At 42.8% G+C, this 27,665-nt stretch overlaps 1 protein-coding gene across 5 annotated transcripts in view; it reads left to right on the top strand.

Moving 5' to 3' along the window:
- Positions 1-80: 80 nt before the first annotated feature.
- Positions 81-27,665, top strand: part of fnbp1b (formin binding protein 1b) — a 49,709-nt gene continuing 22,124 nt past the window's right edge. For 4 of the 5 annotated variants that reach the window (XM_084572600.1, XM_084572599.1, XM_084572601.1 and 1 more), the window contains exons 1-5: positions 81-331; positions 16,142-16,257; positions 20,248-20,304; positions 20,676-20,823; positions 26,208-26,270. In XM_084572600.1, the coding sequence (XP_084428726.1) occupies positions 308-331; positions 16,142-16,257; positions 20,248-20,304; positions 20,676-20,823; positions 26,208-26,270 (408 nt within the window). In that variant the 5' untranslated portion in view covers positions 81-307. Of the gene's footprint in view, positions 332-9,296; positions 9,583-16,141; positions 16,258-20,247; positions 20,305-20,675; positions 20,824-26,207; positions 26,271-27,665 lie in introns of those variants that run through there. The other variant, XM_084572603.1, reaches the window with a different exon arrangement.

The raw sequence follows: 27,665 nt of genomic DNA on the forward strand, positions 1-27,665 counted from the left end.
CTCTCTCCCTCCCTCTCTCTCTCTCTCTTTCATTGCGTGGACGCGCAGAGGCAGCTGTCATTGAGTCGAAGAAGCGGGTGCCCGTGCTCTGCATATAGCGAGACTATCCTGTTTGAAGATTATGCTGCAGCTCCTCCTGGCCATCTTGTATCAGACAGGATGAGACTCTGAAAAAAAAATCGCAGGAGGGGTTACACATATATACATATATTCTCGAAAACCACACAGGTATACAAGAAGAAATCAGTGTGTATTGAAAACACCTCGTACGAGTTGTGGATTATTCCGAGGACATCGTACTGAAACCATGAGCTGGGGGTCAGAGCTATGGGTGAGTTCTCGCTGCACTTGTAACGCCTGTTATGGAGCCCGTGTGGACATAACGGTTCTCGGGTATAATTTAAAACCTGTGACAATGCGCAGTTCCCCCGATCTTCTCCGTCTTTTTATTTATTTATTTATTTTTATTTTCTCCACTAAAGCGACGGTTAGCATGCGCCGCTGTGTGGGTGTGTGGCGCCAGCTAACGGCAGGCTAATTATTTTTAGCCGTTATAATCGCCGATGCGTTTATTAGCTGTGATGTGCGCGTGATGTTGTTAGCTTGTCCGAGGCTAGCGCTAGCTTGCCATACGTTTTTGGCATTTCAAAACCACGCTTTGAGCACACACACCCCCTCACACAGCCATTCCCAAATCCAGCGGTGCTTGCTTTTTTTTTTTTCCCGTCGAGGGTTCATGTTTAGTAACCGTGTGCAGGTACACTTGACAGCCCTCGTTAGCAGTGCAGGAAGTAGATGTGATCAACTTCTCTTATTAACCTGCACAGGAAATTGTACTATAGGCACGGCTAGCACTCGTTAACTAACAGGTTATTGCACAAAAAAAAAAAAAAACGTACATTTTAGTATAAAATATGTATGTATACAGTCACCTGCCAGTTCATTAGGTACACTAGTGAAAAAGAAGACTATAACAGACCTGCTCTAGCTTCATGAAGGTTATGCTATTCACAGATTTCTTAAATTAACTAAGAAAGCTAACCTGTTTTCATTTTGGAGGCTGTGTTTTTTTAGTATTTTTGAATTGTACTGTGTTGAATTGTACTGACACATGTTTCTGTTTATTTTAATGAGCTAGGCTAAATAACAAAACCCTGTCGTGTTTAATTCAATACAGTTTAACACCACTCCCATCTACGTCCTCATCAAGACCTCAGAATGATTGTGCAGTTGAGCTACCACCTTAAACTGAACATTACAACAGTCATGAAGCTAATGTTTAGTAACGAACCGGCAAGTGAGTGTGTATTAAACTATTATACATGGGGAAAATTCACAGCCTTTAATGTTTAGGGGTTAATAACGTACAGATATATGCTATAGCTTAGATTTGACTTGATTTCACTGGTCATAGTTACTGTACAAGTGAATAACACTGGTTATCTCGTTATCATGGCACCTGTCTGTGGGTGGGATATGTTAGGTTAGGCAGCAGATAAACATGTTGTCCTCAAAGCAGATAAATGGGCAAGTGTAAGGGCTGAATGTTCGTGTCTGGACGTCTTGCTCGCTATTGTAATGTTCAGGTGGATGTATGAAAGTAACATCTACGTGAACGCCAACACCCAGGTTTCCCAGAAAATAATAAAAAAAAAAAAACATTACATCATATGAGATCATCTCCACTATTCACTTCACTCGTTTGTGGTTTTAATGTTGTGGCTGAAGGGGTAATACCAGAAAATCCCCCCCCCCCCCCGGAATAACCGAAATAATCTTTAATATAGTCACTGAGCACCCATGAAAAGGTAAACTCGTTGACCTCACTACAATAAATTCATCTGCCGTTGTGTCATTTTTCATCCGTGACTTTGAAGGAGTGCTGGATTTAATACAACCCTCATCAAGCCTGTAACTCTATCGCAGGCATCTCCCCATATTCAGACACACACACACACACACACACACACACACACACAAAGAGCAATGTGCTGCAAAGTAGAGGCAAAGCAGTGATGAAGATTACAGGACTGTGTCAAACTATTTTTACGACTTGATAATAAGCAGTTGTCGCGAGTAGGATTCCTGTTGTCAGGGTTTTGTTTCAATGGCTCGTGTTGTTATTTTGTCGTGGAGGTTATTTAAGAAGCAGTCATTCTGCCGTCCGCGCTGAGGAACTTCCTGGCAGAAGAGCTGGCTTCTTGTGTCTGCACATTTTACATGAATGGTGGTGTGTTTTCGGCACATGTGCGAGTGCATGCTTGCACGTCAGTACACGAGTTGAACCTCTGGTTTGCGTTCAGTTTCATGAATTTCTTGTCTCATATTTTATTTAAAAACCACAGTTTCTCGACCTGATCGCGATTCTTTAGTGTGAGCACCTTTTTTATTTGGACACAAAATACAGTCTAAAGTCAATATTACTCTACCGAGAAGAAAAGGGGTCTGGAGATAGTTAAATCAGGGATATGTTTTCCTTTCTAAGAAAAAAAAGGAGGGGGAGGCGCTCCACTAAATTCTCCAGTAATTTACCTGGTACAAAGTTCACAAAGAGAACCACTAGCACTCCACATTCTTAGCATTTCCACACTGTTGTCCGTGTATTTTTACTTTTCTGCGACGCTTGACCGAGGAAAACTATTGCCCAGGTAGTCATGCAAAGCAAACGTAGCCCCAAGGTACTCTGTAGGCTTTCATGAGTACCTTTGAGTCTGGAAAGCGTTTGCAAGTTCTTTTGAACAGAGAGCGAACTTTTTGCAGAGCATAATGTATTGCAACCAGATGCCTGCTTTTTTTTTTTTTCACTTGTTTCTATAATATTAGCCTTTGCAACAGGAAGGTAGACTGAGTTCAACACTCCACAGGTGGCTGTTGTCATTGGAGAATACAAACAGCTTCTTGTGTTGTTGTCCCAAAACCAGATCAAACAGCAACACAAACAGAAACCCCAGCCGTGCTACGTGCAGCGCAACCACACTTTTATACAGAGCAAGGCCAGGATGTTGTGGGTTAGGCTAGCTACCTTTAGCAGCTACATGTATTTCTGCAGTGCAGGGGATGCAAGCTGGCACCTTCAAACGTCTCGTTTCGTCCAAAGTTTGTGATGTTGAGTTGCGTCAGCCAAAAGATTACACGGTGCAATGCTACAGATGGAGAACGTGGCAACTGATGCACATTTTTACCGCGCTCATCCGGATGTTCCTCGCTGTGAACAGGAAAGTAAAATGATATTCTAGGAAGTGAAGTCGAAGCAGAGCACGGTTTCTCAACCTTTCACCAACACGTTTGCGGCGAGGCAGTGTAGACGGTTCGCGCTGTGATATTCTCCCCTGTTACTGTTTCATAGAATCAGTAGAATGAAACTGAGGCCTTATTAGACTAGAGGATAGCTAAGCCCTAACCGAACTTTAGGGAAAAAACAGTGATCAAATAGGTTAATGGATATTGTAAACACGGAGAAGAGTATTTGTGCTCAGATAAACCGACACGGCAGATAAATAAACTGAAATGATTGTGATGGGGGCTCTGTTGTTTGTGCGAGCTCACAATGAGTCAAGCATCCAGACAGTCGACTCCAAAATGTTGAATACCTTTTGTGCAGCATCATAGCACTGATGATAGTATTCACTGTGTTCTTAAAGAAGACTCTGGGAATGCTTGCCGCCGCCTCTGTCGTGCCCTTGTAACAATACCAACAAGATAACAAAGTATTACAATAACAATGTTTGAGCGGAGTGTAGCTGTGTCCTCGCAGCATTGAATCAGGATTTAATCTAGACGAGAGCTGCGGCGCAGAGGCCTCAAACTCATTTCATTTCTGCCAGGTTCTTAAAAGAAGTTTTTCCTTTTAGTGCGAGCAGAATCACACACGCACGCACACAGCAAGGATCCCAAACCAATTCCTAAATAGGCAGTATGAACTAATGCAACCGAGGAAGACGGAAGTCAAATGTGGTGAAACATGTGACTGTTTCTCAGTGGAACTAAACTCAGAAAAAAAAAAGCAATTATATGTAGCTAATTTGTAGCTAACTATAGAGGCCGGACAGTCTGAATAACCGCTCTGTATCGAGACAGATTTACTGACTTAGTGCGTTGACGAAGTTGTAAAGAGAGTGAGACCACGATGTTTCCTTTTGGTTGGTTCAGGTGTCACATCTAGAGAACGCAGGCAGCAGAGGGGCCACTAACGGGTCATACCACACTTTATATGTTCATGCTAAACACGATGTAGAACAGTGCATAGGTAGCTATAACTGGAAAAAGAAGTTAACCCCGTGCTTTGGCTTAAAGCGACTACGACACCTTTCCATTTTGACACACCTCGAATGTTTCACTTCTCTCGTGTGGGGGGGTTCATTTGGGAACTGGATGTGAGCAGCTTTTCTCACACCAGCACGTAAGAGATGCACTTTTTAGTCTATGGGATGCTAAAGCGTCTTTTCTTGTCACACGACTTATTGATGAGGCAACATGGACAAGGCTGAGACTCTATTCAAAGAGCAGCAGCTTAAGGTGAGTTGAACTGCGCGGAAGGCGTCAGCACTGGATGTGAATTTGTAGGAATGTTGGATCCATTTTTTTTTTGTCTTTTCCACTTTGTTCAGATGGTGCATTAGTTTGTATAGTCAGCGTCATAAAAGACGTTTTTGTGTGTAATTGTCATTGACAGCTTAGAAAATGAATTCTCTTGTTTGTCTTGTCTTTAGTTTTTTCTTTTTTTTGAAGGCATGCGTGTCTATTGGCAACTGCCCCTAATGTATTTTAAAAGGGAAAGTGGTATTGTCTGGAGAGGCCTTTCAAAATGTCTCTCGTGTTCTTAAGTGGTGTTCTAGCATTTGCCAGAGCTGCACAGGCAGAAATGTTCAATCGAAACCTCATGCTCTTGATTGTGTAGATTTCGGTTGGCATTGAGACATCAGGGCAGATCTTCAGGCTGGCGTTAGACCGACATTTCCTCTGTGTTTTTTCCGCTGTCATATCTCATCTTGACTCAGACCCCCCACCACCACCACCACCCCCCTCCAGGGTCCAGCCTCATCCCCTGCTGTTCACTTGACATTCAGGGCACTTTCAGGATTGAAACCCGAGCTACTCTGTTTCCTTCTGTCACTGTGTTGGAGTCAGTGGGGGTCAGAGACTGAAACCATTGGCACACTACAACAGACCTCCCCGTTAAATCTTATACTCATTGCCACCGGCCTGCTGAGTCAGTGATACTGCCTCACCATTTTCTCTTCTCCCCTTTCTTTGAACCCCTGTGACGGTGAAGCGGCGATGAATGGATTCGCATTTAATCTGAGGTCTCCAGACTGCACCCCAAGGGAGTCCAAAAAGAAAGGAGAAAGATGTCGTATTATCCTTACATTTTAGTAAATTAAATATCTTTGGATTTTGCTTTTTAAATAAGAATTCGAGGACTTCTCTTTGGGCTTTGGGAATACAGTAGTTGAAAAGTTCTCTTTTTGGTGTTCTCTGACCACAAGTGCGGTGCTACTGCTTCCTCAAAACGGAATAAGCTCTTTTGCCATCTTCTCCATTAAAACGTGACTCAATCCTTCCCACTACAAGCTGTAATCTTTAGCCACCGCCTCTTCTGTTATTTGTAAAGTCAGTCTCAAATCACTGCTGTGACAGTGGCAATTACACAGCCACTGGGCCTCAGTCACTTCAAGTGCCACACAGACGTCTATGCTCTTATTAATTACCGCTGTATTGTACTACATACCTGATTTGTTCTGAAGGTATTGTGTTTTCTTCGGCGGAGTAATTGGACAACACTAGCAGACAGCTAATTCCCATGTCACAGCGTCGTTGGCTGTTTTATGGGTGTTCAAGGTGAACAAAGGGCTGCGACGTCCTTTTTTATGCAACCTCTCCTTTGAAACTCCTGATGCTTTCAAGCCGTACTTTACTTTAGAGAAACCACTTTAGCTTATAAACAAAGTATCTCATAAAGCACTCAGTGAACCATGTGAGGCTTAATCGGGTGGCACATATTCAAAAGAGGTCCAAAAAGTCTTCTTCTTTTACCAGAATTTAGATTATTGATGCAAAAAAAACTGTTTTTGAATTCATATTTTCTCTTGCTTTTGACGACAGTCTTTAAAAACCACATAGAACAAATAGATGTGTTACCATAAACATTAGCATAAACACACCAACCTGTGGTGATGATGACAATGTAAATTTGGTGGCCTTGTTCTGTCACTTCTGCATCTGTTCTCTGTCGTGGTCATGAGGCCAAGAAATTGTGAGTTTCTTTATTTTGCCTCCTTGAAATCTTCAGAAGCGGTCAGCCAGTACACGCGTTCGTTACCATGCAAACTTGGTCGTGCAACCAAGCAGTTGCCACACATTTGTCTTCTGCTGACGATAATTCCAGCATTTAGTCGAGCCTTCTCCACCTTTTCTTTAAATCTTCTCACTTGGCCTTTTCCTTCTTGTCAGCCTGTTAGCTATGACCACGTTTCTACAGTCTTGCTTGCACAAGATCATCGTGTCGCCGGTGTGTTTCTGCTCACAAACCTGCCAGATAACGTATCTAAACCATTTTGCTTACTGCAGAGATCATTGATCGCATTAGTAAATGGTTTTGGCAGCAAATGTCATTTTGAGTTTTTATCCAGCGTTCCATCTAGCGAGGCCTGGCTTCAACTCAGTAACAAAGACATCCTTCTTAAGAAGCATATCTCCTTGAATTGGTGTTTCCCCCAAAGTGTACTGGCACATTAGCATGGAAAGCACTGCCTGCACCTGTCATGCACAACAGTGTATTAAACACTCCGTGATGAGTAATGTGCACGCAGCGTCAGGCAGCGTCTAGAAAAGTGCCACATTTACTCATATCCTGAGTTGAGGCCTGTGAGGGTGGAGTGAAAGTGCTGCCACATAATTCAGAGAGCTTGCCTGGGAAACAGTTTCCTCCAGAGATTTCAGCTCATTTTGATAATACAGTCAAAGTACTAATGTATACTAATGTTTTTAACTCCCGCTGAGACATTTATTCTCCAAAAAGGAATGTAAATATTTTAGCATCGGCATGAGAGAGAGACAGAAGCAGACAATATTGCTCTGTTCCCAAACTCCTTTCGGATTGGGACTAGGATATCATCTGGAGCTGAAGTGTTTTTATTAACTGTATGGATCCATAAACTGTTAGACTGTTGCCGGCCGTGGTTTAACCATGCTGGATGGAGCGCTACTAAAGTATGACCTGATTTAAAATGGTGTGATTTCACTCAAGCTCAGCTGTAAAGAGCCTTTGCAAGAACAGAGGTCTCACACTACACTGACAGAAAAAGTAACATCTATTTACGAACTGAAACTGTAAGTGAGACTCACAGTTGGGTCCAAGTGTAAAATATAAAATACAAACGCGTTTAATGCAGTCTTTCATTTGCTACCACAGTGTTTGCCAGCAGACTTAATTATAAGCTAACACAAGTTTGTTTGTATGTTGTTTTTTTTTCCCCAAATTGCACAAGATCTATGGCAGCCATGATTAAATTCAAAGACTGACACCTTTGGCAAGGAAGTGTAGTAATCACGAAGGCTATATTTTGAGCCACGGCAAAGGAACACGTTGTTAGTATCAGCGCCAAAGGTTTAAGTTAGACATGTCAGTACAGCAGTGTTTTGACAAGAGATTCACCTGAAACTTATGTAGTATCTGTACTATTAGTGGACTGGTGAGCAGGGGTGTCATTTACTCTCTGAAGTCGGTATTAAATCACCACGTGGGCCTCTTGCATATTTCATGCGATGTGTCAGCGTTTACTGGACAACAATACCACAGACTGATACTTAGCATATATCTGCAGATTTTAAGAGCACTTAAACAACACATCTTAATATGGATGCATTAGATTAGCTTCTTCAAGGAAATGGGACTAAGATACATATCGAACAGCAAACCAAGGGGCAACTTTTGAGGCTGTAAAGGAACCTTACCATACCATTACCATGTTGAAATTAGTGACGGTATATAAAGATGGGTGGACCCTCTGTTATGTCACCCATAGGATTACTAATGATCCATAATGAGGCTCAATGAACTGTAGGTGACACTGTCTGTTGCCGTTTCGTCAACACTTGTCTCCACCTTATTCCTCGCTGATTCACAAATGTGTAACTGTAGCTGAAGAGGTTGGGTAATGGCTAGAAAGTCTATAATTTAGTTATTTAAAAAATATCCCCATACAGTTTTCATAAGTATGTAAATTAGCTGAGACTAAAAGGATTTTTTTTTTTTTGGTAACAAGCTTTAAACATGTTTATTTCTGCTGTCAAATTGGACGTTTTAACGTGGACGTCTATGGGGATTGATTGCTTTTAGGACGGACCTCAAGTGGCCATTCTAGGAACTGCAGCTTTAGGCACTTGGTGTTGGCTTGATTTTCTTTTTTTTTTTTTTTTTCTATTGTCCCGCGGTTTGACACTTGGTTAAAATACTTTTGAGAAGTGTTGTTTTCGAAGAATTGAGCTGTAAGTTACTGTAAGGTGCCATTTTTGAATTAGTCATAAGTTAAGTGGATTGAGGTACTGCCACAATGACAAGTTTCTTAATAATGGTGTATCTGCAGTAATCAAATATTGGCTCATGTTAGGTTATTAGCTTATTTTGAATGTTTTGACCTTATTAGCTGAAAAGGGCAGCAGTTTATTGAAGTTCAGGTCACTAATTTCTGAGTGTATGAACTCTCAACATGTCAGCCAGTGCCTTTGTGCAGACATGGATTCATTGCTCAATAAATCCATATTCATACAATGTTATTAAGCTTATGGACCGAGAGGCAGCCTATTGGAGGGAAGTTTGGCTTTCTCCCAGCGTGTTTACTGAATGAATAAGAGATGATTTTTTTTTTTAGCTGAAGCTAATAGTTATTAGGTAATAATGAAGCGAGTAGAATATAAACTGTCGCTGTAGTTCTTTCATGTTGGGCGTATTCTAAAGTCCAATGTTTTCCTTCATTCCAGAGCCTGTATTATATAAGAATTAAAGAGTTTTAGCTTTGAAAAAAAGAACAAAAGCAGCTCAGCAGGAACAATGGCTAATTTGTGTTTGCTGGCCTCGCAGGATTAATCCGCAAAGCACCCTATCAGGTGGTTAAAGTAGTTAGAAGGGAGGTGTAGTAATCTGATTAATAGCGACGTCATTTAATCAAGTTCTGTGCTGCTGGTTACAACACTTGTGTCTCGTACTTTTTCTCCTGTCTGCGTTCAGAGAGCTGAGGCGGAATTTGTTCTTGGATTAGGTTTTACGAGGGTATATTTTATTTGTGGATTCAGTTTCGGTGCTACTATATTCTGAATCTTAACTCTTCGCAGTCTTCTGCTTGACCACGACTATTCTTTTGTCTTATTTTATCCTCCCCCTGAGATGGATTAACATAATTTGCGACTTGTTTTTTTTGGCTACCACTCATGAAGACCATGTTGCGAAGAAAAAGCGAGTTTTTTGTTTTCCTGGACAGTGCTTGTTCTGTGAAAACAGAAAAGGAAAAGGAAAAAGAAGAGGACCTGCTGAGTCCTTATGAAGAGTACTTGCAGGTGCTACTGCAGATGAAGATGACCAGTGCTGTGAGTGAGCTGAGATATATAAAGTGATTCAATTTAGTCCATTTTTTCACGGATTAGTCAAAAGCTTACTGCTCCAGGACCAACAAGAAAGGAAATTTCTCTTTGCCACTTGAACAACTTGGTAGACAAAGGGCAGGGCCTAGAAGAATGCTTTCTTTTTGATGTCCTTGAATGAGTTGACCACCCTTCCAGTTACTATGACTCACAACAGTACGGCAGCAGTTTCCTGTTACTCAGATGCAACAACGAGAAGGTTTTCTAAATGAGGGAACTGACTAGTCATAAGTGATACTTCTCACTGCTGCGGATAGATGCTGGTTGGTCAAATAGCAAAAGGGAGGCAAGACGTGTAGCGTGAACACCAGTGCATGACATATACGTCTGCAAGCACCAGCAAGCATTCTTAAATTTCAAACCGGCAGAGGTGTTGTGTCTATAAATATCCGCGTGGCATGCAAACAAGAGCTCTTACGCATAAGGTCACCCACTGCCCCAAACAGCTGTTCATATTTTGCAGAAGGTTTTGTGTGTGTAGTAGTCGGTGCATTTCTTTCAGAGGGTTATTTTCCTTAAATTGTGTTTAAAGAACCAAAAATATAGAAAAGAAAAGTTGATTTCGATGGTAAGAAAAACTTGCATCCGTGTGTTAAATCCTGTTTTGGCGTGGGTGCCCGGGGGGGCTGGCGAGCCCTTCTCAGCTAATAGCCCGATGTGAACCAGCTGAGGGCAGCTATTCAGCGGTGCCGCACATGATCATCAGTCTTTGTTTATGTGAGTCCACGTGTGTTTTTGTGTGTGTGTGAGGCTACTGTCTGTCTTTTTTCTGTGAGTCCTCTCTGACACGGGGGTTACGCCGAGCTATGGAGGCATTGTTCCCCCCCCGCGCGCTTTCTTGGACAAAGCCCGATGTGTGTTCGACAGAGGGTTTGGCATTTTCCACCAAATATTTGTTCTTGCTGCTGGACGCCCACTGTCGTGATACACGGTCCGGTCTGGTCAGCAAGAAGCTCTGCGCACGCTTACGGATCGCCAGAATCACTAGAAGAGGGAGTCAAGAGAATCAGCCATTTTGTGCCTCTTTGCTTTACTAAACAAGCCGGGGCTGGCTTTGCTTGAACAATTAGGCTGTTTGTCCATTATTTTAATTGGCAAGACCCTCACAGACTAATGACCAGCTCCGGATGAGTGCAGTTTCTTTCTCATCCGTCACATTACTCACTGCAGTTTGAGGTTTGTCAGCCTAAAATAACTCAATCTTGTTTATCAAAAAGACTCTGACAGGTGCGAGATTAAAACCACCTTTTCTATTTTTTTCTAACCACAATAAAATAGTGTGAACTTCCAACTTTAGTTTTAAACTAGAGCCCTCTTGACTCAACAAGTGCCGTTGAAGGAGAAGTCAGGATCAGTAGAAAAGAAGCGAGCTCTTCTGCCAGGAAGTTTGGCGAAGTTGTAGATGTAGATTCCAGCAGGAGGCCAGACCCCCAGCCTACTGTCCTTGGTCAACACTTTGAAGCATTAAAAAGAAGACAAAAGCATCTATAGGCTTCTTGTCCCATTGTCCTCCCTCCTGCTGAACATCTGTCCCCTCAACCTCTGTGGGTTACCCCCCTACTCTAGCGTGATCCTTTCATTGTCTTCCTTTTCTTTGACGTTGTGTAGCCAGTGCTGACGCAGAATTTGAAGTTTTGAAAGTATGAAGCTGAGTTGTGTAAATGTCACTTACTTGGGCTTTGCACGAATAAATTCATACCATTAGCATCAGATTAGTTTCAATAAAAGTTTGCACAATAGGAATTTTTAATTGCATGTGTTGCTATAATAATCCAGTGCATAGTTTTTTGGTGGTGGTGGTGTTTTCTGCTAGATTTTTGTTTATGGCTAGTTCCTATCAATCTGGATTCCTTACTTTGTGCAGGCAATAAAGCAACTAATCTGGCACACTGTGCACCCAGCACTGAAATCCTGCATAATTACATTAATCTCAAATTTGTACACTCTGAACCCACTAATTAAATGAATGAAAGAACTCTTTATTGGGGGCATTTTTCTCTAGAATTACCCAATGCTTTGCAACAAATATTAATATTTGCCGGTAACTTCCTATGAAAACCTTAAAGATGATAAACTGGCTGACATTCAGGCGACGTTCAGATAAGTTAGTTTTACTTTGCAGACACCTTGAAGAGGAAACTCTGATTTCAGACTCTAGCTGAGCACTACATTTTAGTCAGCAATTTCCTTTTCCTGTTACATGTTCTTTCCCCCCTGTCAATTTCTTCTCCTCTCGTCGTGTACGTAATGGCCTATAGATTTTTTTTCGCTGTGATCATCAGAGCAGCACACCCGACCTCTGCAGAGGTGGGAAGGCTACAATAAAATGTGAACTGTCCCCGGGAGCGTTTGTTCAGAGGTTGTAAAGTCCCGGTCTCTGCTCACTTTGCTGATCTGACACCGTCTCTGCATGTTTCAGGTTCTTGGTGCGTGATCTCGTTATCTTGACTTCATCATCCTAAAGGAGAGAGGGTTCTTATTTAGTGTTATCTGCATTCCTTCATCATGAAAGTGCAAATTGCAAATGTCCCTTGAAATTTGGTTGTCGCAACTCAGTTGTTTGAAAACTGCTGTTAACATGGTTTATCATTCTGTCATATTAAGTAATGATAGATTAGTTCCTCATAGTGTCTCCCTGATAACACAGAAGAAAGGGCGTTTTATTACTCTCTACTGCCATCTGTGGCAGAAAGGTGAAGTACATGAGGCCAGATTAGACTTTAACTACATTTATTATTGTACTTAGACATGAATATAACATTAGACACATTTGAGCGTTTTTATACTGGTCACAAAGATTTGTATCGCCCCAAATTTGCGTTTCCTGACAGTAGAGACCCTCTGGACAATTTCATATAGATTGTTTTCAAGGTTGCTTATATTTCAGCATAAGGCACTCTGGTGTGGTTACGTTTCACAATCCTGTATTTGCTTCCTTTGTAGACATACACAGACGTTTCTTCTCGTCTTGTTGTTGCTGTTAAACTGAGAGAAACGAGCAAATTCACAGCTGAATGTAAACAGGTCATTGAGAGATTTGAGCCGGAGTGGAAGCTAAATAATGTACATTAGTTCAGATTAACTGGGAGTCCGATACATTAACCTGCGCCGTAATCCCCCTCTCCCACTGAGGAGGGGTTGGAGGTCACGGGGCTGATCTTTAAACAAGCATGCATTTGTTTTCTCACAGCCCACGGGCTCCCTACATATATTTAGCAACTGCTAAGTGTCCCCTTTGTTCTCTGTCGGAACCTGTTTCTCATTTCCTGGATAATAAAAGAATATTTAGCCGCACGGCTCTATTTATTTTCTTTCATGTACTACCACAATAGTACATGCATCACAGTGAGCGGGACTGCGCCCTGAAATAATAAGCAGAGCGGGCCCGGTTGATCTTCCTGAAGGGATCCCCCACTTTTTCATTCCTGAAGGAACAAGGTCAGGTGTCAGAGGCCACAGATGAAAGAATGGAAGTAAGTCTAGGGCAGGACAAGGACTTATTAGGCTTTGTTACAGGGGCCATAAGAGGAGGGTTTACCAAGTTTGTGTGCAAGTCGGGCCCTTAAGTCTTGTGACTCTGTCACTGTGCATTTAGCATGCAGTGTGACCATGCTAACTTTAGCAAGTGCGAAGTGAATTCAGTTTGCACATGTTGGTCAGAACTATGAAAATCATTATTTCCTGCTCAGGGTTTTTTTTTTTTTAATCAAATTAAATGGGAATGGTGACGTGTATCCTTGGCACCCTGCTACTTTATAGTTTCCACTGGTGTGACTGCAGAAAAACATTTGTCTTCATAATTATGTTTAAGGTTTTAGGGCCTTAACTAACAACTATTAAACCGTACATGGCTGCAATTAGCAATTCTTTCTATTATTAATTCATTCTGCTGTGTGTCACAGCTTTACAGCACTTTCAGATTTCTTAATATGTCAAATTAACCGTCTAAAATCAAAATATAATCACATTTGCTATCATATATTACAAGATCTTCACATGAGAGAAGATAGCAAAGACTCAGCATTTATCCTTGAAGCGTTAGTTCTGTTTCTTTTAATGTTGCAGACCTAAATAGGTGATCCCAGTATTTGGGTTAAATACTTCAAAATGCTGGAATAGTAGGAGGTTTATATAATGAGCAGGGAGTCTGCAAGACGATACGCTTTTGCCTGACTCACTTTCACACTATATGTTGTTTTCTTCGATGGTTCCCTCCCTCTAATTCATAATTTATTAATCCGCTATTTCTCTAATAGCCTGGAAATTGCTTCGCTGATGGTTTTCCATTTAACTCCAGCAAGTGCCTCCAAGTCCAGTGATGTTGGCCAAAGATTCGCGATCTCGGGATGACTCATCAGGTTTTATGCTGTGGTTTTATTTTTTTACTTATATTTTATTAGATCTTAAAATAAGGTGCTGTGAAGGCGTGATAAAGTTTATGAGGTCCCACCAGCATAACCTAGTCCCTCTCTGAAGTTAATCCCCTCCCCATGTAATCCCGCCTCTTTTGTCATTTCTGTTCCTTTCCAAGCCCCCCTTCCTCTGTTTTTCCTCTCTCTCTCTCTCTCTCTCTCTCTCTCTCTCTCTCTCTCACCATCCTCCTCTCTCATCCCACTTATTCCACCTTACGCCTGATGGAGCATTAAGCCTGAATGCTGTGGGCAGCAGTGGCCTCAGATCCGGAGTGTGCGTTTGAGTGAGCCTGTGTGCCGCATCGGTTCCTCCTCAGCTCTCTCTCCAGACAATCGGGAATTACTTGCCACGACTGTGCAGTTTTCTTTGGTTATTGCGTGGGGATTGTGGGGGTGGGGGGGGTCAGCGGACGTTGCGTCCCCAACCCGGCCCGCACTCTAGCTAATCTGCACTTGCTCCACTTTGGATACCTGGAGAATGGTCCTGTGGACGCCCGCGACAACTTAACCTCAATATCGGAAGGGAGTTGGATGGACGTTTTCTGGATTTGGCTATTTCACAAGGGTACACATTCCACGCTGGGACACAGAGGATAAAATGGTGCCCCTGCAAAAAAGGGTAATCTGTTATGTTATGTGTGCGGAGGAGGTTTTTTCTGTGGCTGCAGTGACGTGCGCTGCTTGTTCTGTGTTTTGTACCGTGAATAACTGCTGTCTGGTCATAATGAAGCAAATGCCGTTTGATTACTTTAATTGGCACATGGGTCTCAGAGTGAGCGTGCCCTTGAGCATTGAAAGGGAAGCAAGGAAAACAGGCAGAGAAACTGAGACAACAAAGAGCAGGGAAGAGGCAGAGGGGCTGCCTCATTATTCAGTAAAATGTCTTTAATTGTTTGGCTTTATCTTGTCATTCTCCTGTTGAGTGGGCCGTTGATGAGTGATTGCTCATTGAAACCGATTAACAAAGCAGCCTGGAAAGTCCCCAAAACTCAGGGTACTCTCTATTGTTTCTCTTGAGTACATCAGTTTGGAGTTGTTGAATTAGTGAACGCTCATTCAAGGAGGTTTGATCACACTTGCAGTTTCTATAAAACTAAAAAAAGCCTTGATTTGTCAGGATGCCGCAACTCTAATAACGACAAAAACTTCAACACACCTTTAGACACCTCACGTTGGTGCTCTGCTCAGCTTTGTAGGCGACAAGACGACGCTGTTAATTTTCGGCACCACGACCACTTCCTGCCTTTGATACGTAACAGCTTTCGGTGCAGGATGCTAAACGCTCCGCTCTGGTGTGCTTCACATACTTTGCAATGAGATTTAAACAAACCCCTGCGAGCTGACACTTCACCTGCTGCTTGGCGTGTCGTGCCAGAAGAACTGCCGGTTGGATTTGGGAAGACAGACATGGTGGAAGAGAGGATGGGGGACTGTTGGAGCCACACCAAGGTCGCTTTTTTCGTTTGGTTCGTCTCTAAAATTATACCCACGATGTCGTAAGGCGATTGAAGGAGCCATGTGATCGAGAGCAAATTATAGCCGTGGCATGTGTGTGTGTTAATTGATACCCCAGATGAAATACTCTCTTTTTTTTTTAAATGATGAATTTCAAGACATGACCTCAGCCAAGTCGAGGCTCAGTTTTTCCTCACAAGTCATGAACAAATCATGAGTAATGAGTTCAGCCTGAACAGCTGTGTTTGGTTATCAGTAGTGCAGACTTCTAGTGCCTGTTTTTACTATGAGCTACACTTAGAGCTCACGTAAAAAAAGGATACTCTGCAGCTTGAAATTTCATATCAAGAGTCATATTCCAGGTGCACCCCCTTTGAGATTTAATGCACGATGCAGATGCTTTCGCTTTTTGATCAGTAACTGACACATATGTCCGGTGACTTGCGTTAAAGGGAGGTAAATGAACAATACCTCCCCAACAAATGTGGTGCAATCCCTACAGTATCACTAATACGGAGCAACCTCATCACACTGATTTAATCTTTTATTTTTTTTTAACACATGACGACAGATTGCAATCTCCTTCGTGTTTGAATGATGTCGTCATCACATCTTTTTCTTCTTTTTTTTTTCTGCAGGATCAGTTTGACAACTTGGAGAAGCACACGCAGTGGGGCATCGAATTTGTGGAGAAGTACACCAAATTTGTCAAGGAGAGATCGGAGATAGAAACCAGCTATGCAAAACAAATTAGGTGAGTAACTCGACCTGAATTACAATCCACATTTGGGGCAGCAGATCAGCAATTAGGGAGAACAACACAGCAGGATTCGGACTAGTGTAGCATCCTCGAAAGAAGAGACTGATCTTGTGGCTAACCCTGACCTCTGACCTCCCTCTGGAGAAACTCATACGAGCTCATACCACATGGGAATAGAGCGCATAATATAATATCATATTTTCACAGTTGTTTCTCTGCAGGGAAACAGAATCACTGCACTGAGGTTTATTACTAAGCAAGCAAGCAAGCGGAAGAGGATGTCCAATCCACCGCTATCCTTTTTGTCTGCGAAGAGTCTCTCACTGTCTCCGTCATGCATGTTTATCTGTTGTTGTTGCTGCTGGCTTCTGGCAAGAGGAAGTCAGGTTGTGGGGGAAGGGGGTGGAGCTTGTGTTTCCATAGAGACTAGTAGGTATCAGCATTATCAAGCCCAGGTCTGACCCAGATTTTTTCCCTCCAACCAACCACCACTGTTGGCCCCTGCCCCTCCTATTCCTACTCCTCACACACACACACACACACACACACACACACAGTGTTTCAGTGCAGATTTTTTTTTTTTTTTTTTTTATAAAGGCAGCGATGGGAGCATGAGCTGGGACGATCCACCTCTTAAGGCCTCCTGCATCACAGCGCAGTAGGAGATACCCCCTAAATCCGCAATCCTCATCTTTAAAGACGCCAGGCAATATGGCTAATGCTCCAGATATTGACCCCCCCCCAACCCCCGATTTGATAGTGACTAGCCAATACCGTTGCAGTATTCACACTTAAACCCCTCTGGAGAAGCTCCTCTACTCACGACCCATCTCTTTGAGAATTAAGTCTGCTTGAGATAATAGGACTAGCTGTCTATGTTTACGTGCTTGCATTAGCCACGTATCACTGCAGCCACTGTACGCACAGACACATATTAAATAGAAATATACTGAGAAATGCTCGTCACAACTTGAAGATAGTTCTTAAATTTCATCCAAAATATGTTGCCCTCAAAGCTGAATCAAAGCTTTTTAAAAGAGTGAACCAAAATCACGTAGCATGCGCTCCCAGACTTCCGCTCGGATTTGGACACGTATAGATTTCCCATAATTCAATTAGTCGGCATCTGTCTACAGTGTGTTCGACCCATCTTGTCATGGCAGCTTGGCTTTTATTGAACTTCAGGCTCCACAGATGGTGCGGATGTTTTCGGACTGTGTGTTTATACAGACGGGCCTCTGTCAAACTGGGTCTGTCCTCTAGTAGACACCCATGCACCCACACACTCACACACACACACACACACACAAGCTCATACGCACACGTATTCGACAAAAATGGGGAAATTAGGATGTGCAGCCAGGACATCTTGAGTCATAGAGTTTTCCTGTGTGCAACACATGGCTTCATTGTTGTGGTGCTACTTGGCCGTACCTCCAATTATCCTTTGTAATCAACTTAGCTCATCAGGTTTAATCTGTCAGGCACACTCCTACCAAAAGAAACGCAGGACTCTTAAATCTAATAAACTAATGGAATTGCCCCTTTGATCTTCTTCTCTTTTCTCTCATTTGTGTCGTTGGGCAGATTTTTTTCTGACTCGGAGCGAACGTTTTTTTTACAGAGGACATTTTTACTTGGCAAGGCACAGGTGAATTTAGAAACATTAATCATGGCATCATAGTATGAGTTAAACAGATTTGGTTTTGCCAATGCTGCCTTACTGGAATAGATGGCTGGTACACCTCTTAGACTGGAGCCATGAAATGAGTACTTGATCAATCAATTAGTCTCTTGATAGAAATGTGGACAAGTAAGCTGAAGACTTGCATCTTTAATGGACCAACAGAATCATCGAAATGACTTTGAGGACTCTACCAACTTGGCAGATCCAATGAGAACAATGTACGTTCAAGTGTTTAAGAACCCTGAATCAATGTAGGAACATCTCTTAGCTCTATGCAACATACAACAACACTGTACTTAGAGTTACTAAAGCCTTAACTTGCTCCACTTCTCCTTTTTATCCCGTTTTTAAGAGCTATTGTCTACACAGCTAGTGATGCCAGTGTTTGGTGGTTTTACATTTGTGTGTTTGAGCAATCACCGCACACTTACAACACTAAATGTTCTTATTGTTCTGGAAAAGTACCTGAAGTAGAAGCTAAAAAAGACCCTGCATTAGAGTTCTCAGAACTGTGATTGTTTACGATTCCCACAGTGCAGAAAACACAAAAGACGGTACTTTCTCCAACACTTGGTGAAAAACCTCCAGCGATCGGAAAGCACCTCATATGAAACAGCCCACATTCCTCTCCAACCAAATGTCCTCCATGGCTATTACTCTACTTTACACCATTTCTATCACCATACCAACTACACACTAATCCATGAATAATCCTCTCCCCCTGCATTGGTGTAAACGTGCACAATGCTTCAGTCTAGTCACTGCAGGGCAATGCATTAATACCTCCTCCTCCCCCTCCTCGCCCAAATTCCCGTCTGGCATAATCCATGGTAAAGTAGAAATAATTTCCTGCCAACAAAAGAGACTGGGTGAGGGTGAAAGAAAGCGTATGCGGTCATATTACCAACCACTATGTAGACGTATTCTTCCGGGAGGTTTCCAGTAAAGCAAAAAGTTATGTCAGATTATCTTTAAGAGAGCAGAACAAAAACAAAAATACACCTAACAGTGCCTTTTTAATCCTATCCTCTTTACTAAGAGCGAGCAGCTAATTTGGACAGTTTTTAAATTAGTTATTGGGTTCAGTGGGGCGAATTCAATCTGACACATGACATCTGGCTGTGAGTGAATGAAAGAGCGCTATAATTAGAGGAGGAGTGAGAAGGACAGAGAGTGAGATAGACAGATAAATCTGCCTAGCAACAGTACAAACGCCACTGTCGAGGCTTGGTGGGGGATGTAGGCTGGGGGAGCTGGTCTGGAGTGCGGCGCAGACCTACATCACATGTGGTTTTTAAATTATTTATTTCGGCAGGAATTAAGCATGTGCAAGCGGAGGCTTTTGGAATCCGTCGGTGAATAAACTGCTGTAATCTTACAACAAAGACAGATACCGCTGACCATAATCAGAGCTCTGCAGACAGCTGGTATTGATATTCAATAATAGTTCTGATGCACAGATGGGCCATTTCATATTGAATTTGCCTCAACACAAATTTCTGACCACAAAATAAACAAAACCGTCCCAGTTTCAGGTTTGCAAAATGTCATTATTGCTTGCTGTTTTTCCTCAGTTTCGCTATGTACCGTTTTCTGTTTGTGTGTTTCTCGTGCACGTACACCGCTTGCTCGTTCATTTTTAACAGTGCTCTTTAATTAGACAAAGGATCCTGAAGGCACAGGCGCACAACACGCTCCCAAATCCATCAGAGCATAGTGCGTGTTATTATACTTTGCTGACAGAGTTGGGTGATGACACGTCTCCATGAAACAAGGTGTGACATGATGTACTTTAACCTACAGTAAACGATGCTGTCGAGAGAAGGGCGTTGAAAGATGCTGCCATTGATTTGCAGCTGTTTCCAACACCATCTCCTGACTTACAGCTAGCACCGAGACATTTTCTTTCATCATTACACAACTCTGCCTGCTATACATCTAATTTCCCTCCTCAACACCACACTGCTCTCATCCTGTGCCACTTAACGTAGAGTCAGAGTCAAAACAAGGGCAATGGCTGCGTTCGAAAAGCACGCATGTTTCCGGTGACTGACTCTGCACGCATACTCCTGGGGGGCGATGATTCACGACCTGAAGAGAGGAAAGGGGAGGTAGTAGCAGGAGCAGAAAGCACTCTGCTGGATTGAATGGTGTGCTGGATGATGCTTTGGCAGGTTCTATGAGGGCGGTGTCAGGGAAATATAATGGGAATGGCGCGCTACCCCTCTGCAGAGTGGGCTCTTTGTGAAGATACAGTAAGAAATGTCTGACTAGACTGAACTCTTTTGTCCTCGCAGGAATTTATCGAAGAAATATCAGCCCAAGAAGAACTCACGAGAAGAGGAGGAGAGCAAGTGAGTATCCTGCATATTTAGTCGGACGGCACTCTCGAATATGTCCGTTAAATATAGGAGTCAACAGCTAATTAGCTTAGCTTACCGCAGAGACTAGAAGCAGTCGGAAGCATCTCTTTTTTTTTATCTGTACACAAGCCAAAGTGTGAAAAGTACAGGAACCTGACGTTTTTGCTGCGTCATGAAATTTAATGAACAGATGTGAAGGTGTTATTTCCTTAAACTATCAAACTATACCTTTAGCATGGTTCCTATCCTGACGCACATTTCCATCCATCCCAGTACAAAACTACTACTACTACTGTCGTTTCTGTGTTTGGCAGCCATGTTGGCAAATGTTTCTCCTGACCTCGCTTCTCATGTCTCTCCAGGTACTCCTTCTGTCGAGCCTTCCTGACGACACTTAACGAGTTAAACGACTACGCGGGTCAACACGAGGTCATAGCGGAGAACCTGACGTCTCAAATCATCGCGGAGCTTACCCGCTACCTGCAGGAACTCAAGACCGAGAGAAAATCGGTCAGTCTTGTTGAATTTTCCACCTGAAATTTGTCCAAATCACCGTGTCGTTCTCTCCGTACAACTGACTTTAGATTGTACACTGGCCCTGCAAGAAATGAAGCAACCCTATTCCAGTGTATGCTCTGTTCTCCATGAACTGAGGTCATCTCCGAGTAAATATAGATACACCCAAAGGCTCGCTGGAAGCGCGGAACGTGACTGACTGAGTCCTTTCTATGGAACACAGTCATCCCCTCTCTATCATTACACCCGTATTTCCCTCTTTTAATCCAATTTACAAAGGATCGGTGCACCGCACACTATTCTTAAACGCTGAAGTCACTTTCCTTGTGGTCATTATAAAGACCTGCAGCAACATGATACACAGATAACAGCGTTGTGCCGATTAAATCAACAGAAATGGTGAGAGGGAGTTACCCAGCTGGAAAATACGCTCTCCGAAGAATCTGTTATGAAGCCTTGTGTTTTGGATGTGCAGCTGAGGGAAGTTAAGTGGAAATCCCAAGCTAGAATGCTGCTCAAAGGCGCAGTGACCTTTTTTAGAAGCACAATATTAGTGATCAGTATTTATTTTAAGCTCAGTTTTGGTCGCTGTAAAGATAAGGGGGATTTCCAGCTCTTCTGGCGGAGTATCATCCTACGTTTCCAGGCCTGTTTTGGCTGTGGTTTAGCCCGGCTTAGTTTAGCCAAGAGAGTTCTTGGACAAACCCCTGCTGTCTGCAGGATGTCACTTTGACACTTCTCTTCCTCTTTATTCCTCTGCAGATTCCCTTTATTTCATTCCTCGTACTCTCCCTTTCTGTGCTGTCTTATTGTTTCCCTTTCTCCCCAGTGTTTTCTTGCAGCTGATATTGTTGATAGTCTGTCATGTGTCTTAGCTAAAGAAGCCAACAAACAGTGTTTCTTCAGTTATCTGGTGCCGGGGGGTTTCCCTTTATAGCGGGACCCTGTATCTTACGCTATCTTTTCTGAACAGAGGATCGTTTCATCTAAAAACGTTGAGCAAATAGTTTATCATATTCAGAACTGTGTCGTCGTTGTGTGGTTTTTACTTTTTATTGAAAGACACATTCACGCCACTCATGAATGGCGAAGAATGAAGCTCAGTGGCACATTCAAGGGTTGAAAAGGCTGAGAATAGAAACTCTAGACTATAAAGAAAAAAAGGCCTTTGTTGGAAATGGCCTTTATTTGTTGCAGAATATCACTGTGGAATTTACAGAGGAAAGTGTTGCTGATATCCTGAATGTCTTTTGCAAAGCAGTCATGCCTTGCGCCCCCATCTTCCCGTCTTTCGTTCGCCAGTTTTTTCTCTCACTTTCGAGCCACGCTGCGTTCTTTCCTTTTGATTCAGCTGTGCAGGCAGACCCAGACAGTGGGATTAGAGGAAGGCCAAGGCCCACCCTTCTTGGTTGCACAGTGAGCTTACTGGGCAGGTAAAATCCACACTCCAAACCCAGAAGGAGAGAAAAAACAATCCTCCATTAGTTTTTTAATATGGGGTTGTTTTGCAACTCCCCTCCTCCCTTTGCCGTTTCCCCTCACTGAACCTCTTGGTAAGCTCGGCTCGGGGTGGCATTGTAGGTGAGGACAAGGATTTTAAGAGAGCAGATATAGTTGTTTTTGATTTTATAGGCCAAACTCAGGCTCAGACAAAAACACAATACGTCCATGGTTAGACGTACCGCTTGTTTAACGCCTTATTGTATGATATGTATCACTGGAGAGGCAGCAGGGTTAATGGGATGAGTCTTACTGGACTGTGTTTGTGCTGAGGAGTCATAATAAGGTGTTTAGTCAGCATACTGCTGTCCTTGACAGGCCTTCGATCACACAGCTTAAGAGTCCTCTCCAGTGAGGACTGATGATCGAGACCCTTAAACAGTCTGCAAGACCTCCCAAGACTCCACATGTGACTAATATAGTGTATAATTCCCGTATATGTTCATATAGCAGCAGGTGTAGTTCTGTGTGTGTTCTTTTTTGTACCTACACCCACAGCACATTACATTATGCCATTTGGTTTTTGGAGCTTACTTCAGTGCCAAGGCAAGAAAACAAATAAGCACGTCATTTAGCGAAAAAGTCATCGGAAACCATAATGCACAGTAAAACATCTTTATGTGGCTTTGGCCGAGGAGATCGTCCTCATTTATCTCTTAGAGGCAGAGATGAAGGATGCAACCGCTGTGTTAAAACACTGCGTCTCTCTCTGAAGTAGCCATAGGTACCTTCTTGTGTTGATCGGAAAGACATATAGGAAGAGGGAGAATTGATCTTCACAATCCAGAATGACTCCGCTATGTTAACAGTGTTTGCCTAATGGCTTAAACATTAGGATAAAAGTCTCTGTGGAGCTTTCATGTGGTTTAATTCTCTGACTTGCAGCTGTTTCTAGCGCCTAATGATTTTATGCGGCTGACCACTACATAGGTCTGCAGGTGCACATTCCTGTGATCCAGGCCATGTCAATGAGTGACTAACAGATCAGTTAAAGACTGAGCGTGCACAGGCGTACACGTGCACCTCTTAGTGCTATAAATGCAGTGCTGCTGCAAGTTTCCTTCCTCTCTTATTTGTCAAACAGCGGATGTTTGACGTTTGTCTCTTCATATCTTCATCCTGCTCAAAATGGAATGTGTGATGGAGTATGTGAATGTATACGTGCCAGACAGATATCTCCCGTGGTGGAGGAGGGCAGCTAGCGAATTAATGCAGCGCTACATTTCAGATGGGGCACTGGAAGTGAAAGAGGCAGATAAATCAGACGGTGGATAGTTTCTGTCACTCAGGCCGGAAACCTTGCAATTTCCACAGAATTATAGTTGTCTCACACCTCACCTATTTCTTGACCAATGACCATTTACTCCTACACATCCTAGTTCTGTGTCATGGTTTCAGAGTAACTGGAGGAAACCTTACAATCTTTGCTGAGATACCCGCTCTGTATGATGCATTATTTATTTAGACAAACAGACTACTCTCACTCGCAGTCTGTATGTGCTGCCTGACTTATGGCTGTAATCTTTGTGGTGTGTTCAAGTTCTCATTTTGCGACCCCAGACACAGGCGACGTGAGGTGACGCCACAGGAAAAATTCCTTGATGTCAGATTTTGGTGCGTCTTGGCCTCAACAATGAGAGCTGGATGAACTTTAAAGGGATATACCGCGTATCTCAGCAGTCGGTAAAACTCAGAAAAGCCGACACTGCAGAACATCTGCCTGTACGCGCCTCTACGTTTGCATCCCAGATGGCTGATGGCTGTTTTTAATCGCTTTGGAAAACGAGTTTGCTCGTGTATCTTATTTTGCTTTTGGTCACGGTGCGGCCGGTAGATCTTCGTCCTCCAGCAGGATCTTGTAAATCTAATGGAGCTGTTTGGGGAAGAGTGTCACTGTAGTTTGTTTATCTTCACGGTGATGGATGTTGTGTTAGTCCAGATGAGATGCTGGATATTTTTCAAAATGTTGTTATGGAGACAAACATTTGGTTGAGGAGTATGCTCCGCAGTAACAATGATGTCACCCGGTCTGCAATACTGTGTCTTGTAGAAAGTCTTAATTGCATCTTCTGTATGCTATCATTTTCCTCGACATATTTTCAAAGCACATCGCCGACAAGGCCGCTTTTATCAAGCAGGCATTTGAAGGTGAGGGTCAAAAATGAAATGCTCGAATATACTTTGGATTGTCGGGACGCTTCGGCGGCTCCACAATGTCCCGTTGTCAGTTAGAGCTCAAGTACTTCCTCTGAAACACTGGAGCACTTCCTTATTTTCTTCAGCTTCCCTCGAAACCTTGGGAAATGAGAAGTGTGAAAGCTTGAGGTAAACCAGGGTACATTCTACCTAACCACTCTCACAACCAGTGCTATTCAGGTGAGATGAGCCTTTATACGTTAGTCTTAATTTCACATCTCTTCCTTGTAGGTTAGTACACAGAATACTGAGTACCTTGTGCTTCCCAAGAAGTACAAACAACTGCTTTCTGTTCTTTATAACAGCCCGGGGTCCGTTATTGAGTGGCGGCATCGATATTCTGCTCAGCTACTGTGTCCGGCTTCCGCAGTCTGCGTAACCAGGGGATACCTCATTGATAGTCAAGTCTCCATGTCGTGTTCATCTCAATTTGATTCTTTGTAAATTCTTTGGCGTGCTTACTGGACCGTGGGCAATTGAGGAAGTATTTATGCGCTTTATGAGTGATCAGAATCTAATTTAAAAACGACAAAGGCTTAGATTCGTTCCTATGTGTCACCACTTCCCAGGGTTTTGGCTGAAGTCCACACACACACACACACACACACACAGAGCTGTAGAGGGATGTGCTCTGCCTCTGGGCCAAGTGCACCTTGGTAGGCCAAGTGAGGCCTTGTAGGAAAACACTCAAGCGTACGTGCTATGTGCGTTTAGACCAGCAGCCGCCACCTAGTTTTGCCCAATATGCCACAGTTGGCAGTGCTAGGGAATTTCTCTACCAAGTTCTGCGGTAGTACATCTAGAAGTGCTGGAGTGAAATTTCTAATCTACATCGTAGCCCCAGAGAAAAAGCTAGGGGATCACCATCATGATCATCAGGGAACCTAAGTATTGAACTGATTAACTGACAGAGAAACTGATTCTTTCCTGACCTAATTCATCTCTTTAGGTCTCATTACAAGAATGGTGTCAAGGAGTTTCTTGTCAACATGTTTTCTCATTTAAAAGCGGTCCATTACCTTTTTGGTCTGAATACTTTTATCGTGCACATGCTTTTCACTGTGTTCATGAAATGAGTGTGCATTGAACGCACGCACGAGGGCCGCAGAGACAGCAGAGATGAATGTTGAAACCTTGCCGATGGCGTCATGTCATCTCTGCATGACATGTGACTTTGAAGCGTCATGAAAACAGCGTCCGTTCTGCCTCATCGCACTGTTACCGCTCCACTGGTTGGCATCGTTATGTTTCGTGCAGCGTGTTTCTTTTAAATTAAAATGCTTTTTTTTTGTGGATTTTTGCGTGTTGCTTTATATATGGCACATTCTGGTGCAGTACTGGTGCACCTGATGCGTTATGAGCTGGTTGCTCTTCAATCAAACAGACTTATAGCCATCTGCTCGAGCTGGGACAAATCTCTGAGCGTTAAGCCTGTGGTTTATGTGGTTATTATTTTTAATGTGGCTACAATGTAGAGTCTATTTGAATGCCCTAGTTTCTCAGTTCACATTAATACTTTCCTGTCACAGTATGAGTAACGTACAGATTCTCATTGCATGCTGCTTCTAATTTATAATCCCTAATGTGTCAAGGTCAGGTTCACCTGCCTTTAAATCCCTTGAGCTAATAAACAGTGTGATAATATGTCTTTTTTTTTTCCTTTTTCTCAACTCTTCCAACAGCATTTCCATGATGGGCGTAAGGCGCAGCAGTACATTGAGGGCTCGTGGAAACAGCTGGAATCGGTAAGCGGCTGCATTAGTTTACACTGTTTCCCTGCTAGCTACAAATTTTAAGAAACATAAAAAGCTATAAATGACAAAAAAACAGATTTACTATGATCTGTTATGAGAAATTATCAACAGCCAAACTGATGCTGACAACTTGTTGAACCAACTTGAAAACAAGATGAAAAGTATGAAATATTTCTTTTTGCTCTCAACACTGGAGATCAGTCAGACAATTTCTCTTGTGATTAGTTGCCATCACTTTTCCCTTTTAAAACAAAGTCCAGTCTTGTTTGTCGCGTGGTGTTACAGATGCTTTTTCTTCGCTCACAAACAAATCTTTTGCTGAGTACAAGTATTGGCATGCAGAGAGCACACAAAGCAGACAACAGCTTTCAATTAGCGATCCCAACAAACTCTAATCATCATGTTTTTTTGTTGATAGCATATTTAACATGTTTATAATGAGAACTGCAGTAGTTACATGTTGCTGTACATATTAATTAAGAATTAAAATATACAAACTTATGTAAAACGGTGCAGAATCCTTCACCGCTCGAGGCACAATCTGTCATCAACACCACATGATACTGAAGCACATGCCACATTAGACACTCAAGGAGGAGCTGTGAGTGTAAAGTATCATGATCAAAAATCCAGGGAGCACAGACGGTAGGTCTCAGTCAGTGTCTGTCTGGAAAAGGCAGAGGTCTTTGTACAGAGCCCTGAGGGACCTCCTGCCCTGTCTCCACCACTAATCTCAGACACTGTGTGATTTCTTGTGCTTGCAGTGGAAACAAGGCAGTGGTTGTAACTATGTGAAGACTATACAGGGCAGAAGATATGAATAAAGTTATGAGTAATGTTTTAGAAATGGTTTATTAGATGATATAAACCATGCAGTGCTAAGAAGACAGATATTGTCAAACAAGCTAGAAACACATAATACCACCTGGGGTCCCTTTAGATGTAAAGATACTAAAGTAAATGTCAGTTGTAAAGTATAACTATATATACTGTATGCTGTAAAGATAGATTAGAGGAAGTCTGGTATTTCCTGATTTATTTGTTTAAAGCTAAATGAGAGATTGCACAGAACCCAATTCTTATCTCTGCCTGGCCCCTTTGACGGGGGAGAGAAAGAGTGTGAGAGAGATGCATAACTGCCTTGTCCTCCTCAAACTTCTCTGCACATTCAATGATACCATTGTGCGCGAGGCAGATAGGCATAGTTCAGAGTACACGGCTGGCCCAACAAACACTGATTGTTCAGCTAGAGGGGTCGAGAGAGGGTTGGATGAATGCTTGTTTTTCTGTACACAAATGACCACTATGAACATTTGTTTAATCTGCAGGCCACAGACTTTAACAGACCCCTTCGCTGTGTCAGTGACATGAACTGCTCACAATGCC

This window comes from Chelon labrosus, assembly GCF_963514085.1.
Source record: "Chelon labrosus genome assembly, chromosome: 22".
NCBI classification, from domain to species: domain Eukaryota; kingdom Metazoa; phylum Chordata; class Actinopteri; order Mugiliformes; family Mugilidae; genus Chelon; species Chelon labrosus.